The sequence below is a fragment of the Sebastes fasciatus genome, chromosome 6 (assembly GCF_043250625.1).
Source record: "Sebastes fasciatus isolate fSebFas1 chromosome 6, fSebFas1.pri, whole genome shotgun sequence".
Lineage (NCBI taxonomy): Eukaryota > Metazoa > Chordata > Actinopteri > Perciformes > Sebastidae > Sebastes > Sebastes fasciatus.
The window spans coordinates 30501222-30521359 of record NC_133800.1 but is presented as its reverse complement, the minus strand read 5'-3'; the positions used below and the strand labels follow the sequence as shown (position 1 = coordinate 30521359).

General features: G+C 39.4%; 1 protein-coding gene across 3 annotated transcripts; it reads left to right on the top strand.

Annotated features, from left to right (window-relative positions):
* Positions 1-198: 198 nt before the first annotated feature.
* Positions 199-18976, top strand: LOC141769753 (endoplasmic reticulum aminopeptidase 1-like). 3 transcript variants are annotated; one of them, XM_074639145.1, is made up of 19 exons: positions 199-432; positions 1627-2145; positions 9818-9956; positions 10155-10289; positions 10443-10563; positions 10760-10914; positions 11112-11225; positions 11567-11704; positions 11953-12084; positions 12717-12797; positions 13092-13249; positions 13436-13515; positions 13635-13818; positions 14008-14164; positions 15588-15772; positions 15926-16087; positions 16218-16358; positions 16920-17001; positions 17115-18976. In XM_074639145.1, exons 2-19 carry the CDS (start codon positions 1655-1657, stop codon positions 17283-17285), a joined length of 2826 nt encoding a protein of 941 aa, XP_074495246.1. In that variant the 5' UTR covers positions 199-432; positions 1627-1654; the 3' UTR covers positions 17286-18976. The 3 variants fall into 3 exon arrangements, with proteins under 3 accessions (XP_074495246.1, XP_074495248.1, XP_074495247.1); XM_074639147.1 differs by lacking the exon at positions 199-432 and adding an exon at positions 8189-8707 and having other exon boundaries at positions 2031-2145; XM_074639146.1 differs by lacking the exons at positions 199-432; positions 1627-2145 and adding exons at positions 6956-7104; positions 8189-8707.
* The last annotated feature ends 1162 nt before the right edge of the window (positions 18977-20138 follow it).

Below are 20138 nucleotides of genomic sequence, written 5' to 3'. Positions count from 1 at the left end.
TGGTACCATCTAGTGGTGAATATATATCATTACAGACCATAACAACACGGAACTTCCTGTTCACATGTCGATGTTTCCTTCTATTTCCTACTGTAACATATGGTCGCTCTTGTTTTGACTTCTTTAGACAGTAACCATGGTGGAGTGATGCAGTTATGCTACTTAATTATTAGTAGACTATTTGATAAAATAGCTGAAGCTGCAGACATGAAAACAAGACATCCTGAAATAATGATAATAAAAAAGCACATCTTATCTTGAATTTAAAGTCATGTCACCAGAGCTGCAGGTCACTAAATGATCTGATATCTAACTAACTAACAGTGGACGTTTCCTCTGGTTTCTCCCAGCATGCAACACCTCCTGCATCTCTTTCACTTTCAGTCTTGAAGCAGCTAAATGTGCTAAACACTACGTGCTCAGGACGACTCGGTAAGTTGACATTTTCTTTGACATATGCTGACGTTACATCACACAAATGATTAATGTTAACAATGTAAAATAATAATCGATAAAATGCATCAGTTTTGATTAAATAGGAGGGTTTTTTTCGACCATAAATGAATGGAAACTTTGTGTGAAATCGAAAGTGTTGCACTTCCAGCTCATCTGCCATGTTTGTGCGTTGTCACTATTTTATTCTTATTCACTGTGTTTGTTTGCGTAGCAGCAGTTTGATTCACTTTACAGCTATGAGTTGTTTTTTTAGAAAAGTGAGATGCATATTAAGAATGTGACACCTAAGAAATGTGATGCTAAATCTTTCAGTGGACAATAAAGTCCTGGTTGTTCACTAAGAACACGTCTATCTGTGTCCACATGTCCTTGGGAAATAAGATAAGCTATTAATCAGAATCAGAAATACTTTATTGAAATGAATTCAATAAATATATAAATAATAAATGTAAAAACATGCATAAATAAATAAATAAACAAAAAATAAAAAAATTAATGAATACATTTAAAAAATAATAATACATAAATAAATAAAAGGGAAAATTAAACAGAAGAGTAAATGAAAAAGGGAATTAATGCAAAGATAAATAAAATAAAGAAGCAAATTAAAACAGATATGAATTTATGTCCCATTTTATTAATTAATTTATCAATACATTTTTTATATTATTTTTGCTACATTTAATTACATATTTATTTATTTATTCATTCATTCATTTTTTATTTTGGCAGGTTCCGTCCACCATAATTGTGATGTTACAGTTGCTCTTATATATGAGCATAAAGAAATGTAAGAAAATAGAAGTAAAGGAGTATGTAACATGTAAATTATGTACATAATGCTACAATATATAGCACAATATATGTAGAGAAATATAAATAAATAATAAAAATAAGAATAAGAAATTGGAAATATAAGATATATGTGCATCAAACACATACAATATATAACCACAGTGTAAATAAGTACATACAAAATGCTGAGAAGTGGGATCAATTAATTGTACTAAATATTATTATATAAAATAAGAGTAATTCTTGAAATGCACAGTACAGTATAAATGCAGTATTGATGACACTATGAATATTGCACAGTTGAATTATTGTACAATTTACTCTACAGTTTAGTAGTATCTTTGAACATAATTTGTATGTTTTGGTGTTTTACAGGTGAGGATTTCCTGCTTTCATTGTCACCATGTTAGCAGCACATCTCCTGCTGCTGCTGTTCGTTCCCTTTCCTCCCTCATCAGGAGCTCAGCTACCAGATCAGGGTCAAGCCAAGGATGCCCCCATAGCCACCAACGGCCAGCCGTTCCCATGGGACCGCATGAGACTTCCTAAAACCATCTCCCCCGTCCACTATGACCTGACCATCCACCCCAACCTGACCACCCTCGACTTCACCGGAGTCGTTCGTATCCAGCTGGACGTGCACGAAGACACCAGCACCATCATCCTCCACTCCAAGCAGCTGCAGATATCCAACGTGTGGCTCCTTATACCTGAAGGTTTGCAGCCTCTCCGGGTGTTGGAGTATTCTCGTTTCCATGAGATTGCTCTGCTGTCAGACTCGGTGCTGACCAAAGGTAGGAGGTATGAAGTTCAGCTGGAGTTCGCTGCCAACTTCTCTGACAGCTTCCATGGTTTCTACAAGAGCACCTACCGCACCAGCAGTGGAGAAGTCCGGTAATAACTTCTTCTTCTATGTTTCTTTGAAAGTAGCTGTATGTAGCATTTTAACATCATCGAATCAGCAACACATTAAGTTGACCTCTAGGATAATCACAGCCTCATGAAACTTTACAGCCACAAACTAGAGACCGAGAGCATTCAGAGCATGGACGGCTTTCCTAGCTATGTTTACAATAAGGAGGTTTCTGCAGGATTGGCAGGTCATCCAAGATGGGATAAGTATTCTTATAGGCAGCCTTGGCACTCAGGAAAGGAGGCAGTTCAGGGTAATCTGTCTGTAGAATATAGAATAGTTCTTGTTTCTTCACCTGAGGGGCTGTAATCTAGAAATAGGTCAAGGATTTACAGGATAGTTGGAGTAGGTAAGAACCAGTGTGTGTGTTGGTGAGTGTGATTGAAGACAGAGCTCCGGCTTTGGTGAGGAGGAGTTGCACATCTGTCCTGGACCGTCACCTAAACGTGACCTGGTAGAGAAGACGCATTTCCTCTTGCACTGAGGGTGTGTGTGTGTGAGTGTATTCTGATCACTGGCAAGAAGGTCGTACTCTATATCCTATACCGGATTGGCACTCAGTGTGATCTGGTGGACGGGGTACGATCGTCTGTGGACCACTGAAAGGAATAAATGAGTTCTGAAACAATAGTTGCTTAAATAAGTATACTATTGTGTACGAAACAGCGTGATGGAGTGAGGTGCTAAATAAGCATTGGAATAAGACACTCTTGAGATTACACAATTAGTGCACACACACACACACACCCACACACTTACACAATCAGTTCACACAAAGACACACACACACGCCCACACATTTGTTCCCATGAGAAAGAAGTATTAAGAACATTTTTTTTTTCTTGAGACACACCTTCTCCTAAAAGTCCTTCCAAGCACACAGTTATCTATTTTTACTCAAAGCAGGCGTGACTTACACAACTGTCAAAACACTAAATGGGAACCCCTGTGGGCATGTGCATGTGTGTTAAAGTTTATGAATTCACCTTCATGACAACACATATTTTTTGCAGTAGGTGAAGTTCTATGCAGACATTTAGCTACAAACTGATTATTTTGGTGCTATATATTTATTATAATTCTATCTTGTCTAAAAGTGTTTAGAATTAAAACAATATAACCATCCAGATAAAGAGACAATAACTGTTGTCATGAACATCATAGCAAAGTAAAGACAACTTTATTTATATTAGGGATGTACCCGAATCCAAATTGGTTATTCAGGAAAGCAAAAATGATGCGATGAACACAGATTAAACAAGCGTACAACAACACAACGCCAGTGTGGGAAAAAAACGCGTGAACGAGCCCCCAAATATGTTACGGCCTCTCAGACAAACAAAGGCTATATAACAATCAATTTATTTTAAATCAGGACAAAAGTAACTATAAAAAATGTAACTGAGTAAACAAAAGGTTGGAGATCCCGGTTAAATGAACAAAAGAAGGGGAAGTTGCTGGGCCAGCCACGCAGTGGGCCGTCGCACCCAGCTCAACCGTCTAAACTCAAAAGTGTCTAACTTAAACCAAAAAACCACCAAAATTTATATACCGGAGATCTCAAGCCCAAAAACAAAGTCACAAACTAAATGCTGGGAAAATGTATATATATATATCTATATCTGGGTAATCACTACTTGTGGTGGGTGATATTCCAAAGAATAAACTACCTTACAAAACCGAATTAAAATCATGATTACTTCTAAGTAAATGTTGTCACTCTCAACCTCTGACTTCCTAGGAAAAGAAGCTCCAAAGCTACTTATATACTTACACAATCAGTGCACACACACACACACACACACACACACACAGACACACACACACACACACACACACACACACACACACACACACACTTACACAATCAGTTCACACAAAGACACACACACACACACACACACACACACTTACACAATCAGTTCACACAAAGACACACACACATGCCCACACGTGTTCCCATGAGAAAGAAGTATTAAGAAAAAGATGTATTTTCTTGAGACACACCTTCTCATAAAAGTCCTCCCAAGCACACAGTTATCTATTTCGATCAAAGCAGGCGTGACTTAAGCCTGGGGCACACTGCCCGCTTCAGGCTCGCCTGACAGCAGCGTTGCGTCGTGCCCGCGTGATGCACACCTAGGGTGTTCGCACTAGACCCGAGTTAGCTGCCTGTCGGGAGCGTGCCAGCTACCTGTCAGCTGTGTTTCTGATGCTGCTGTCAGCCCTTTCTTTCTACATAGAGTTTGCCTTTAATGGTATTATATAAATATAATTTATATTTATTTTAGACAGAGAAAGGTTCAGAAACGTGTGGTAATTAGTAAATAATAGTAATAATCCACAATTAAAACTCCATACTGTATTCATTTATGATGCTTTACAACTCTCTGCTTGTTCCACATCACTGTCCGGCACATATTTCAGAATAAAACCCTCGTGTTAACAAATGAAGGAATTCTGTGCAAAGAAAACCCGCTTTAGGGCTTTTATTTCGAAATGACAGCAGGAAGTGTTGATTTAAACCCCAAACTTTATACATTTTTGGAGCCCCCAAAGTGACTGCGTTTTCCACATCACTGACTGCTCATATTTCAGAATAAAAGCCTCGTGTTAACAAATGAAGGGATTCTGTCTATAGCAAAAACGCCTGAGGGCTTTTATTTTGAAATGAAAGCAGGAAGTGTTGATTTAAAAACAAGTTTACTTAACTTTACTTTTTTTTCATCTCCGTAACATATTCTACAGATAAACCTCGAAACTGTAGTAAAGTCTTGCTGGTATGAAGTTAATATACAGTCACTAGATCACTTTCACTGTCTGTGACATATTCTACAGATGTCTAGACATGGAAACTGTGGTAATCTTGCTGGTATGATGTTCATATACTGTCAATAGATCACCTTCACTGTCTGTTGCTGCTGGGACACGCAGCTGAGACGCGAGGGGCTCGCGTGTAAAATAGGCGAGTCTTCTATCCTATAAAATAGACGCGCGTCTGACGTGCGTCTGACGCGCGTCTGACGCGCCTCTCATGCGGGCAGTGTGTCCACTCTAACCTGTTAACATGGTGTGTAACCTGTTGCTAGGGGTCAGGGGGGCCCCAGCAACCAACCTGATGAATCTGATGACACTTCTCCAATTAAAGAACTCTGATTGGCTCTTTGTTTTGTGGCCTTCATTTAAATACAACAGGAGATCCCATCGTAAATGCTGAACATGTTTAATGTTTACGATTTGAAATCGGTGCGTCCAGGATGGACTTCCGAGCCGATTAGGGGATGTTTAAAACACTCTTAAAGTGTCAGCAGGCAGTATATTTTTGGCATCATTGGGCAAAAATTCCATAATAACCTTTCAGATTATTGTAATTCAATTGTTCTGAGAGAAAACCAGAACTTGGCGTTCCCTCACCAGATTTTAAAATGGCAGCGGCGTCACAAACTTTCTCATTTTATAGCTAAACCGTGCACTACAAGATGATTCTGAAAACATCTGAGGAGAGAAATAGGCATTAACATAACAGAATATTGATTCATATTTGATCAGCGCTGCCTAGTTTGACCGTTTGGTCGGAGTTCGTGAGTGATTGACAGCTGGCTCTCGCAGATGGCAGCTGGACAGCAGACCTCAGATCAGCTCTTACTGCTTGTTTTCCTCCGGTCTGTGAAATCTTGCAGATGCCGTTAGGAGCACCGGAGGACACAGAGGAACATGATTTTTTTCAGGTTACCTGTTTCATGCACTACTGTCACGATATAGCAACCGTTTTATAAAAATAACTTTTTATGTAATTAGCTGATTTTCCCTCCCAAAAGTAGAAGTCATTTTCTTTAATATAACTTATCCTTACCCCTCCAAGTCAAAATAAAACTAATAGAATTGGTGTACATCATCTGAGCTGGGAACCTGAAGATTAATTTGAGATGCAGCTCAGACGCTATCCCATCTTGGATAACCTACCAATCCTGCAGAAACCTCCTTATTGTAAACCTAGCTAGGAAAGCCATCCATGCTCTGAATGCTCCAGGTCTCTAGTTTGTGGTCAAGTTTCAAAATGGGGACTAACATCATCACACATGAATACAGATGGGCTATTGGAGCTCAGGAGGTAGACACAAACACACACACAAGGTGTGGTCCAAGGTAGCTTTGGAGCTTCTTTTCCTAGTAAATCAGAGGTTGAGAGCCACACCCATACTTGGAAGTAATCATGATTTTAATCCGGTTTTGTAAGGTAGTTTATTCTTTGGAATATCACCCACCACAAGTAGTGATTACCCAATGACATTCAACATCTCTGTCCTCTATCTATATCTATATATATATATGTTTTTTCCCCACACTGGCGTTGTGTTGTTGTAGGCTTGTTTAATCTGTTTTCATGGCATTATTTGTGCTTTCCCGAATAACCAATTCGGATTCCGGTAGATCCCAAATATAAAAAGAGTTGTCTTTACTTTGCTGTGATGTTCATGACAACAGTTATTGTCTCTTTATCTGGATGGTTATATTTTTTTTAGTTCTAAACACTTTTAGACAAGATAGAATTATAATAAATATGTAGCACCAAAATAATCAGTTTGTAGCTAAATGTCTGCAAAGAACTTCAACTACTGCAAAAATCTGTGCCATCATGAAGGTGAAATCATAAACTTTAACACACATGCACATGCCCACAGGGGTTCCCATTTAGTGTTTTGACAGTTGTGTAAGTCACGCCTGCTTTGAGTGAAATAATTAACTGTGTGCTTGGGAGGATTTTTAGGAGAAGGTGTGTCTCAAGAAAAGAAAATATAACCATCCAGATAAAGAGCATCACATTTATTAGGTGTCACATTCTTAATATGCATCTCACTTTTCTAAAAAAAAACCTCATAGCTGTAAAGTGAATCAAACTGCTGCTACGCAAACAAACACTGCATGCTCAAGAAGACTCGGTAAGTTGACATTTTCTTTGACATATGCTGACGTTACATCACACAAATGATTAATGTTAACAATGTAAGATAATAGTCGATAAAATGCATCAGTTTTGATGAAATAGGAGGGTTTTTTTCGACCATAAATTAATGGAAACTTTGTGTGAAATCGAGAGTGTTGCACTTCCAGCTCATCTGCCATGTTTGTTCGTTGTCACTATCTTATTCTTATTCACTGTGTTTGTTTGCGTAGCAGCAGTTTGATTCACTTTACAGCTATGAGTTTTTTTTTTAGGAAAGTGAGATGCATATTAAGAATGTGACACCTAAGAAATGTGATGCTAAATCTTTCAATGGACAATAAAGTCCTGGTTGTTCACTAAGAACTCGTCTATCTGTGTCCACATGTCCTTGGGAAATAAGATAAGCTATTAATCAGAATCAGAAATACTTTATTGAAATGAATTCAATAAATATATAAATAATAAATGTAAAAACAAATGCATAAATAAATAAATAAACAAAAAATAAAAAAATGAATGAATACATTTAAAAAATAATAATACATAAATAAATAAAAGGGAAAATTAAACAGAAGAGTAAATGAATAATTTGATTACATATTTATTTATTTATTTATTCATTCATTCATTTTTTATTTTGGCAGGTTCCGTCCACCATAATTGTGATGTTACAGTTGCTCTTATATATGAGCATAAAGAAATGTAAGAAAATAGAAGTAAAGGAGTATGTAACATGTAAATTATGTACATAATGCTACAATATATAGCACAATATATGTAGAGAAATATAAATAAATAATAAAAATAAGAATAAGAAATTGGAAATATAAGATATATGTGCATCAAACACATACAATATATAACCACAGTGTAAATAAGTATATACAAAATGCTGAGAAGTGGGATCAATTAATTGTACTAAATATTATATTAAATAAGAGTAATTCTTGAAATGCACAGTACAGTATAAATGCAGTATTGATGACACTATGAATATTGCACAGTTGAATTATTGTACAATTTACTCTACAGTTTAGTAGTATCTTTGAACATAATTTGTATGTTTTGGTGTTTTACAGGTGAGGATTTCCTGCTTTCATTGTCACCATGTTAGCAGCACCTCTCCTACTGCTGCTGTTCGTTCCCTTTCCTCCCTCATCAGGAGCTCAGCTACCAGATCAGGGTCAAGCCAAGGACGCCCCCATAGTCACCAACGGCCAGCTGTTCCCATGGGACAGCATGAGACTTCCTAAAACCATCTCCCCCGTTCACTATGACCTGACCATCCACCCCAACCTGACCACCCTCGACTTCACCGGAGTCGTTCGTATCCAGCTGGACGTGCACGAAGACACCAGCACCATCATCCTCCACTCCAAGCAGCTGCAGATATCCAACGTGTGGCTCCTTATACCTGAAGGTTTGCAGCCTCTCCGGGTGTTGGAGCATCCTGGTTTCCAGGAGATCGCTCTGCTGTCAGACTCGGTGCTGACCAAGGGTAGGAGGTATGAAGTTCAGATGGAGTTCGCTGCCATCCTTTCTGACAGCTTCAGTGGTTTCTACAAGAGCACCTACCGCACCAGCAGTGGAGAAGACCGGTAATAACTTCTTCTATGTTTCTTTGAAAGTAGCTGTATGTAGCATTTTAACATCATCGAATCAGCAACACATTAACACCTGAATTGGATGAAAGCCGTGTGCTTGTTGTTCCCCCTGGGAATGAGAACGAGCTGAGTGGACATAAAATTGGTGGCCTGATGTGGTGATGTTGTTTGTCCAGACAAATATGCAACTGGAAACACAGGGGTTGATGGGAAATGTAGTCTTAATTTTGAGAAACAGCACTACCCCCAATATCACAAGTATGAGACAGAGGCCAACGGTAATGTTAACTAGAAAATTTCGCAAGAAATTCTGAACAGTGTGCCTGGTGCTGGGGGCGTGTCTGAGGACGATAGTGAGATTATAAGAAGGGGGATGATAGGCCCAATAAAGTCCGAAGTCTCGTGACCTGTTTAAACTTTTAATCATTTTTCACTCTAGCGATGATGTCACACACTCTAGCCCTTAACGACCCACGCAATACACACCCATTATAAAATCTGAAACGGTCTGAAAATTTCACAAAACGTAAACTGCGATTTCGTGAAAACCGTGCCAGCTATCAAAAAATTGCCATTTGGCCAAATAAAGTCCCAAGTCTCGTGACCTGTTTAAACTTTTAATCACGTTTCTACGTTAAAGTATGGCGACTCTGTATGGCCCCAAAGAGGAGTGCTTTTGAGCACTCTTCACGTCGATTTTCAATGCATTCCTATGGAGCAAATAATAGCGCTATCGCGCGATTTTTTTTCGGAAACCGCTGCGCGAATCTCTTAGTCAGGTCATAGCACACGATTCCCGATCATTCCGCACGTTTTGATGTATTTTTTGTACATATGCTGGCAACGCTGCGGGACAAGTAGCGTGCCAAAGTTTTAGGCGGAAGATGAAGAATATTAAGATTAAGCCCGCAGGATAATAGACCAGTTCTAGGCACACTGGAATGATGGTGTCATTTGTTTACAAGTGCAACAACTTTGTCAATGATAAATTGATTCTGAAAAGGCTACATATAGCAGCTTTAATTATCCTTTTAATCTACTCACATCATGCTCTGTTAAACATAATATAACCTCTATTTCACCATTATTTATTTGCATTATTAGGGTTCTGGCTTGCACGCAGTTTGAAGCCACCTTTGCTCGAGGAGCTTTCCCCTGTTTCGATGAGCCCGCCTTCAAAGCCGCCTTCACCATACGGATTATACGAGAGCCACGCCACATCGCCATATCCAACATGCCCAAGGTACACATGAATGCAGCTATATCAGTTTACTGATTGACAAAAATCAAGTTCTGCCTTCATCTTTGCTGTGAAACTTTAATAATAAGATGCACTACACAGAGAAAAGCATTACGATTTTTAAAAAGGTACTTATTCACCGTACTCTGTCTCTCTCCTTTCTTTTCTCCATTTCTATCACTACACACCTGTGTTTCTCAGGTAAAAACTGTGGATTTGCTGGGCGGTTTGCTGGAGGATCACTTCGACACGTCTGTGAAAATGAGCACTTACCTGGTGGCCTACATTGTGTCTGACTTCCTGTCTGTGAGCAAGACCAGCCGGCATGGTGTCAAGGTGACGAGGACAACAGACGCCGGCCATGCCATCATTTAATTCTCTCACTCAGAAACTGTTTATATATAAAGATATTTGTAACTTTTAAAAATGTGCAGTATTTTGAATCGACAGTATACATTTTAAATTGTTTTGTTTTGTGATTACCGTCAGATTTCAGTCTACGCTGTACCTGAGAAGATCGACCAGACGGCCTACGCGCTGGATGCTGCTGTCAAGCTGTTGGACTTCTACAATGAATATTTTGATATTCCTTACCCACTCCCCAAACAGGGTGAGTAGAAATACATGTTATTATCTTATTAATAAGCCACTGGAGTCACAGTAGCTGCAGTATTTACTTTGTAAAAATTGTTGTTATAGTTATTAATATTTGTGTTAGTACATATTTCAGAGGAGTTGGACCAGCAGGTGATGTGAATGTCCCATATGTGTAGTTGTACTTATGTGCTTGCTGTTGTACCCTGCAGACCTGGCTGCTATCCCTGACTTCGAGGCGGGTGCGATGGAGAACTGGGGGCTGACCACCTACAGAGAGACGGGCCTCCTCTTCGACCCTGACAAGTCCTCAGTTTCAGACAAACTGGAAATCACCAAGGTCATCGCCCATGAGCTCGCACACCAGGTAGCTGGCCTGCATCGGTTTGAAAAATAACTAGTTGATGATCTTTGAAGTTACAAAGAAAAATTGCCTCGCTTTTATGAGGAGGTGATTGAAGTCAGAAGCTGCTGTCTCATGCTACAAGCTGAGACTAAGATGCATTTGTATGTTAAATACTGGTTTTGCACCTGAAGCTCATACATGCTCTTCTTCCTGTCCAGTGGTTTGGGAACCTGGTGACGATGGAGTGGTGGAATGACCTGTGGCTCAATGAGGGTTTCGCCAATTTCATGATGTTTATTTCTCCGAACATCACCTACCCGGAGCTGCAAGTGGTGAGAGCCGAGCACAGGGAACGGACCTGTATCTTACTTATGTTCAGAGCATACAAATCAGCAATTCAGTATCTTTCATAATCATATCTCCCTATTTCTGTCTCTTCAAGTGTAATTCAAAAAGAAATCTATTAATGGTACAGTGGTATAAAAGTATAGTACAGTACATTAGCTGAATAACTCATCAGTCAAAGTAATCAGCTTTTTGTTAGATATGGCTACAGTATTTCTGTATTATTTTGACATTGCAATGTGTGTGCTTTACGTTGATGTTTTTTTAAAAATGTTTGTCCCAAGTCAGACCTGAACTACACTACCTCTTTCCTCTCTCTTTCTCCCAGGATAAATTCTTCTTGGAGATATGTTTCAAGGCCATGGAGGTCGACTCCCTCAACTCCTCCCACCCCGTCTCTGTCTCCACCCCCGTGGAAAACCCCACGCAGATCCAGGAGATGTTCGATGGCGTTTCGTACGACAAGGTCAGCCTCATTCTGTCAGAGGACCGACCATTTGGTGCTGATGCTCTTGGATATTTGAACTGTGTGAACAATTATCTGGGCATAAATCATAATTTGCGTGAATGAGTTATTCCCAACACTTAATCCAAACTGTGCAGTTGAAATATAACATTAAAATACAGGTAAAATAACATATAAAAGTACTTAATCACACAACAGGAAGTATTTGGATTGTTAATTCACGGCATTTCTGTTTTTTTTATTTTTAGGGAGCATGTATTCTGAATATGCTGCGGGACTTCCTGACTCCTGAGGCTTTTGAGATTGGCATCATCCGATACCTGAAGCGCTACAGCTACCAAAACACTGTCAACAGCCAACTGTGGGAGAGCCTAACTGATGTGAGTGATGTGTGTGTGTGAATGTGTGAGTATGGCTAAGTGATTGAGGGATATACCACAATGTCTGGACTGCTGTCTTTTTTGCTTAGGAAGGTTTCTAACTGAGTGAAATGACCCGGAAGTATTTAAGTGGCAGTCATGATAAGAGCTGGTCGAATTCTCTAAATGCTAAGGAAAGGTGCTTCAATGCTTCCTTTCTTACCTCCTTTAGCATAGGATACACTGGACCACCATTTACCAAAGGACAGGATCCTCCTTCTTAGGAGGTGTGATTTTATTTTGGACAGGAATCCTTAATTGAATGGTACAGAATCGAGTTTGTCACTGGACTCGTTTTCTATGTGTTATAAATAAAGTAAAGAATTCTCTTTCACATCTTTCCTTGACCTCATGACATTTTCCATGGAGGTCAAGGAAAAGTTGTGTGGAAAACACATTAGGACGTCATTTTTTTGACCGTTTGACTACAGCCCTGGTGTCACATTTACATCAGAGCTTAAAATAAGTGGTTGCCTGTTTTTCAGCTCGCCATACAAATATTTTTGTTAGACAAATTTGCCATATACGCCATCCACTGCCAGTGCTGGGACTCTTGTGATTCTCTGCTAAAGTTTTGTGCGCTTCCCCACCAGGTCTGCAGCTCAGACAGTCTGGACGAAGGAATGAAACACAAAGAATTCTGCTCAAAGCGCAGCGTCCAGTCTGGAGCCTCTGTAAGTTTTCAACAGTTTCAACAAAGCACTCTGACTGAGCAAACAGACTCTAGTTATTATAATTACATTGAGCTCCGCAAGCATAATTAATCAAAGTGGAATTTCACTCATGTCATTTTTATGGTTGCCTGCAGAAATCTTGTTTTCTGTTTCTTTCATACTATTTTACGTACATGATACTTTGCTACACAAACTCCATATTTATGTATTTCCCAAATGTTTCTATATGTTTCTGTCACTGTTTATGATGTTAAATCATTTATTGTGTATTGAAATGTGTGTGTGCATACGCAGAAACGGTACTCCGGTGATGAGCTGGATGTCAAGGCCATCATGGACACCTGGACGCTGCAGGAGGGCTTCCCGCTGGTCACTGTGGATGTCAGAGGTCGGGAGGTCAGGCTCAGTCAGGAGCGTTACCTGAAGACAGACGACCAATCCCTCACTGAAGGGTAAAATGTCTTAGATTAATCATGATTAGTCAATGGCAGATAAGTGTACAGCAAAAAAGATGCATTATCATTTGTTGCAACTTCTGACTTCTAGAAAAGCAAAACTACAGTTTTCTAAAATGCTCCATTTTGGGGTGTAATAGTTTCTGTTACATTTTATTCATTTTTTAAATTGTGTGTTGTCAGATTCCTGTGGCAGATCCCACTGACGTACATGACCAGCGCCTCCAACACCATCCAACGCTTCCTGCTTAAGACAAAGAATGGTGATTTTTATATTTCTATAGTGCTATAATTCTATCCTTTATCCACATATTGTTCATACAATTTTAATTCTGCAAGTCTGCATCATTTCATAGCCTGTCTCTGCTCCTCCTCCATGCAGATGTCCTGAACCTACCGGAGGAGGTGGACTGGGTGAAGTTCAACGTGGACATGAGCGGCTACTACATGGTCCACTACGCAGGCGAGGGATGGAACTCCATCATCAAACTGCTGCGGGACAATCACACAGCCCTGAGCAGCAACGACCGCGCCAGCCTCATCCACAACGTCTTCCAGCTGGTCAGGTCTGTTTAAAGATCGGCTAACAACAGCTGAGCCTGCTGTTTATCCTGCATCGCACAATAGTTACTAGTTTTAGCTGACAATTACCATAAAAATACCAACTTGGTGGTAAGAAAGGTTGTCTTTCTTGCTGACAAAACGGACAAAACTGCAGCATGGTTTTGATTTTAAGCCTTTCATGTGTGTTGCAGCACAGAGAACGTGAGGCTGGACACGGCTCTGGAGCTGTCTCTTTACCTGTCCAGAGAGACTGAGATCATGTCTGTGACGCAGGGCTTTGGACAGCTCGTACCTCTTTACAAACTGATGGAGAAGAGAGACATGCCCGCTCTGGAGAACCAGATGAAGGTTAGTGGAGGCAGCATTCATGGCACAAAACAGACAATATTCCATATATTTCAATAAAATCTTGCAGTCTGCCTGAAAGTTGAAACCACTCTTAATGGAGGTTTGTGTCGTCATACTACTTAAAAGGTTTTGGGAAACTCAAACTTGTCTTTGAATGGGATGAATCCAATATGTGAATTGAAACAGCCACTCAGAGCAAAAATCTAGGTAATGACAATAAGAGAGAAATGTGTTCTTCCACTTAAAGATGCCTTGTGGAGTTTTCTTGTAGACAAACAAAAGTTATATTTACATTCAGTGTTACTCACCAAAACTCATTGTGTGTCGAGGCAAGTTTTTTTAGGTATTTTAAATCCTGTGCTGTTTACTAGCTTGCAGTTTTCTTCTTCACTGCCTTTGCTGGCAAATTGCTGCATTTCTTGGTGCATTACCGCTACCTCAGTTCAGGATCAGTAGGCAACCTCCGGGGTCTGAGAAGTGAAGCCAATGCAGAAGTGCCTTAAACTTGCATTCTTTCTAATATCCAGCAGGGGGCGACTCCTCTGGCTGCAAAAACAAATCTGATTGTATAGAAGTCTATGAGAAAATGAGCCTACTTCTCTTCACTTGATTTATTACCTCAGTAAACATTGTAAACATGAGTTTATGGTCTCAATCGCTAGTTTCAAGTCTTTTTCAATACAGCATGATGTTCATTTAGTAAATTATGGTCCCATTTAGAGTCAAATAGACCATAAAGCAGGGGATGCTTTAGGGCGTGGCTACCTTGGGATTGACAGGTCGCTACCACGGCGTTGTCCGAGTTGTCCGTGTTTTCGTCTTAGAAAATTAACCCTTTCACAGTGTGTTTACAGTTCATGAAAGTTAATTTTTGGTCGCCTAAAAATGTCACTTCGGCATCCACACACCAGTGAGTGACTTTATGGTGACTATGTCCACTTCTTCTATACAGTCTATGCCTACCATTGGCAGGAATGTGCATATGCGTGCTTGTGCACGAGACAAACAAAAAGGGGACCCACTTCCTCATATTGCTACAAGAGGTCAAAAACTCCACAAGGAACCTTTAAACTTCTAGTGCTTCTGTGTTGCAAGAACGGTATCCACACTGAGTCATGGTTCCTTGCATAAGCACTAGAAAACCCTGAAAAAACAATGTGCACATGTTGTATAAGCAGAGTGCTCCTTGTAACTTCTGGCAGTTCAAACAAACAAAATTCCTCCTCTCAGGCTTTGAACCAGAATACAACACAAGTTCAGGAAACACACAGTTGAAATTTAGTTATTTTAACATTTACCTTTTTAATAAATAATGTTTAAGGATTGATGTAGGGCTGAAACTAGCAACTATTTTCAACATTTCTTTGGTTAATTCATTGATCATTTTGTCTGTAAAACGTTACTGACTGCGTGTGTTTCTCAGGACTACGTTTTGGATCTGTTCCGGGGGCTGATTGATCGGCAGGAGTGGACTGACTCTGGATCAGTGTCTGAGCGAATGCTGAGGAGCAAGCTGCTGCTGTTTGGCTGCGTCAGGAACTACGCGCCCTGCGTGACAAAAGCCACCAAGCTCTTTAACAAGTGGATGGACTCTGACGGCACAATGAGGTCAGTGGTCATAAACGGCACAACAGACAGTTTCCTATAGATATTTGTGTATGATTCCTCACAAATACTGCCTCGGTTCAGAGCTGAGCTTTCAATATTTATAAGCTATTTTCAGATATTTTTTACTGAACTGGAATCCTTCTCTGTTTTTAGCCTCCCTGTTGACGTCACCATGGCTGTGTTTGTGATTGGAGCTCGAACACCAGAGGGGTGGGACTTCCTGTTTGAGAAGTACCGCAGTTCGATGCAAATATCGGTAAAGAGCTGCATGAAGATTGCAATGGCCGGCAGCCCCCTGCAGTACAAGCTCAAGAAGTGGGTACATTGTGATTCACACTACAGCGAGCATTTTGTTTCCATTATTTTTTATACTCTAAACTCCGTCCTCTCTGCTTTCTCCCACTGTTTCTATTTCTGTTTCCTTTACCTTTATTTCTGTGTGCAGGATGATGGAGGAGAGCCTCCAGGGTGAGGTGATGAAGACTCAGGACCTCTCGGGTGTAGTCGTCAATGTCGGCAAGAACCCCCATGGCTACAAACTGGCCTGGGACTTCCTCCAAGACAACTGGAACACCCTGATCAAGAAGTTAGTCAGCCCATCACGCATGTCCTTTACATCCATCTCTACTTTTTACACAAGTTTGCAACGATGTGTAATCCAAAAATGTTAATAAAAAAACTTCTTAACCCCGTAAAAACGGACCTCCCATGGTTCGTTGTTTGAATGATAAATTGATGTAAAATAAAAAACATAATAGCTAGAGCATTCATTATTTTTGCAGCTGAAAGCTAAGGCTTCTGTCTTTTGCATCATCATGTTGTACTCTCATGATGACGTCAATAGGTTACGTTACGTGCAGAATGTAATGAAACAATCAAAATTCCTTTGCATTCGATCTGCTCATAAAAATGAGCATACAGTATCTCAAAAATAAACAAAAATGTGCATGGTTCAAATAACTTATGGAGTGTTAAGAAATATTTTGTTCATGTTTCCACATTTAGAGATCTTTTAGATCAATATGTTTTGTTGCTTTTGTTAGTTCTGTAGCTCAAATCTGTCGATCCCTGGAATACTTGTTTTTCCACAAAATGTTAGCAGAGTTGTGTTTTCTAAACTTTGTCTCTGTTTGCTTCGATGCCATAGATTTCACTTGGGCTCTACCGCCATATCGCACATGGTGACTGGGGTGACGGACCAGTATTCTACCAGGGAGATGTTAGATGAGGTAAGGAAGGCTGTAGCCATACTTGTGGGTGTCCATTACTTATGTCTGTCTATAGATTCATGTCAAATATTGGATATTTGTGTTTACAGTAAGTCTACCTTCTCTGTACTCAGGTGAGAAGCTTCTTTGGCTCTCTGACTGAGGAGTCCGGCTCAGAGATGAGGTCTATCAGGCAGACCTACGAGACCATCGAGGGTAACATCCGCTGGATGGACACCAACCTTCGTCTGCTGCAGGCCTGGCTGGACAAACGCAGCCCTAGAGCCGTGCATGAAGATTTATAGTTCCAGGGGAAACCGAAAAGTTTAGATTGGACGATTATGTGGCTAAAGGCAGAAACGACAAGAGGTATGGATGCAACTCAAAAGACTTGAAGCATCTCTTGGAGTCCGACTTGAATCACAAATTTGATGACTTAATATTTGAACACAAAACTCAAACAGACTTTTCAACTTTGATTTTAACACCAGTGACTCCTGACTTATACCCAAATGTAAAGATAAAAGAAACAAATTTGGATGCTGTGTTATCTCAGTGCAAATTATTAATTACCCCAAACCTGACTGACCTGATTTGGCACTTATGTGTCAACACTTATGACTTACTTGTGACTTGCAAAACAATTACGTTCTGCCAACTCTGTAAAATACAGCCTGTGTTTCACAAAGGGGGTGTTCCTCAGGTTCAAAGAGATCTAAGTAGATTTCCTTAAAGGACCCCCACATGGGAACGGTTTGAGGGGGTAATATCACTTTGAAAAAAGTACTCTGTCATGACACCTGAACATTTGTGCTCAGAACTGTCTGTGTGTGTTTGCATGTTTGTTGGTGTGTGTGTTGTGTGAAGTTGGGGTGGGTGAGTTTTTACCTGACATTTTAAGATGTTCAAAGATGAATTCTGTGTGAAGTCTCTGTTTTTGTAAAGTTTATTTCCATCTGTGCTGCATTATCACTGCAGAAAGCAACAACATCCATATTGTACAGTATTGTACAAATAGTAAATGTTGCACAAAATAAATGTCGTGCACATTGGGTATTTATTTTTTCCTCAAATATTTACCAGATACCAGACCACTCCTTCTCACCTAAAAAACAAAAAAACAAAAAATGATTGGATATTCCCTCTCACCAGAAATTCACCAGAAAGAAGGTTACTGCCTTCAGCCTTCAGTAAACATGCTTCATGTTAAGGGATAATGCACAGCGAGCCGGTCATTGTTGTGAAATAAACCCCGACAGGGTGGCCCTTTAAAATGACCCGCTAGCTGTACATTATCACGCTTATTTCTCGGCTACTTACTTAAGAAATCAATAATTTGACACAAAAAATGGTCCGCCAGAGTCCGACATTTTTGCCCATTTTAAGGGTTGTTGAAAGTCCATGCACTGATCAATTTGAATATTTTGGGCTATTTTGAACCATGTCATTTTTTCAGACTAGTTGAAAGAAAACATCCAAAATACACATTTAGGTGTTTATTTTACTACTATTTGTCTATTTGCATCTGTAGAATTCTCCTAAATTTACCAAAAATTAGCAGTAGATAATGCCTCATTTGCATATTTAAACATCAAATTTCAGAAAACTTGTAATACAAAAAATAATTGTCTTATTGTAAGAAAATCAACTGGGGACGTTTGATGGTGATATCTGCATGTAGTGTCTCCCCTAAAATGTGCTTCTGTAGGATCAGATAGAGTTTCCAGTATTGGGAATGTGAATGTGAATTCTGACACCACTGGTCCTTCTTGGTAGCATTTTTAATTTTATTGAAATTCTCATATAAATGCCAAAAGAAAGTGCACTATAAAGAATATGTTGTTACAAAAAGGTCTGTGGTTTATTCAACACAACAGTGTCTTATTGTGATGCTACTGTAAAATCGTCTGTTGGACAGGATTCATAGCAATACTTTGTCAAGACAATATGTGTTCGTTGAATAAAATATTGGACCAATAAAGTTAATTTGACTTAATTTCCCATTGTATTTATATCATTGTATTGTATTCTATTATTTTTTACCTTAATAATACTGGTAATTGTTGCATGTGAAGCCCTGGGAGTTATATGGATGTAACCTTTGTACCTTTTCTCTGATCAGCAGGTTGGCAGTAAAGATTACATTTCTAGGTTTGTTTTATAATCATATATAGTTCACCTGTATTTCTATTCAGTCACACAAAACCACACACACTCGCACAGCATAAAACCAAACTTGAGCAGGTGGCCGAACAACTAAACTCCACCAATTTGTATGCATTAACATCACTTTACTTGTCGAGGAGAGCAGCCTGCTGTTCGGCCTGTGACGACAGTTGCACAATGTACCCTGCTGCTCTGGAGGAGCTTTGCCTCTAAAAATAACATCTGATGATGTCATAGTGATTCAGGTTCATACTTGTATTTTGTGTTTTCTACTAGAACATGTTTACATGCTGTAATATTAAAAAAAAACTTTATTTTCCTCATACTGTCAGCCTGAATATACCTGTATTTACCCTCTGTCTGAAACGCTCCGTTTTAGCGCATTTTTACGGAATTGCAACAGAATTGCGTTGCTAGGCAACAGCTTGGGTCAATGTGTACTTCTTGTCAGCTGATGTCATTCACATCCACTGCAACCAGGAATAAACTGGGACACATTTAGAATGTTTACGTTTATTATTGTACATTCGTGACATCACAAATGGACAGAAATCCTGACAGCTTGTTTCAAATGCAGAATTTCTGAATACGGGCTGTGTGTGTATTTCCCTGTGGATTGAGTGTTTCAATACTTTCACAGTATTTATATAGGACTTAAGCCTGCTTTATAATAAAAAAAACATGAAAATGTCATTTTTTTATAATATGGGACCTTTAAGTAATTGAGCCACAAGGACTAAATTAAAATGAAAGAGACTTAGGTATGACATCATATAAGTTATTAACAGACTGACTATTCTTAGATTATGAATGATAAATTGCTTTTGCATTCATTTGTTAAACAAATTAAGGAGGGTTTACTGTTTTTTTCCCCATTTGCAATTATGAATATGATATTAACCCAGAATAATAAATATCTTTAGACGGACCCCTATCATCAGGCATACAATTACAGGAAGCCAAAAGAAACAGACTGTTAATAAAAAGTAAAT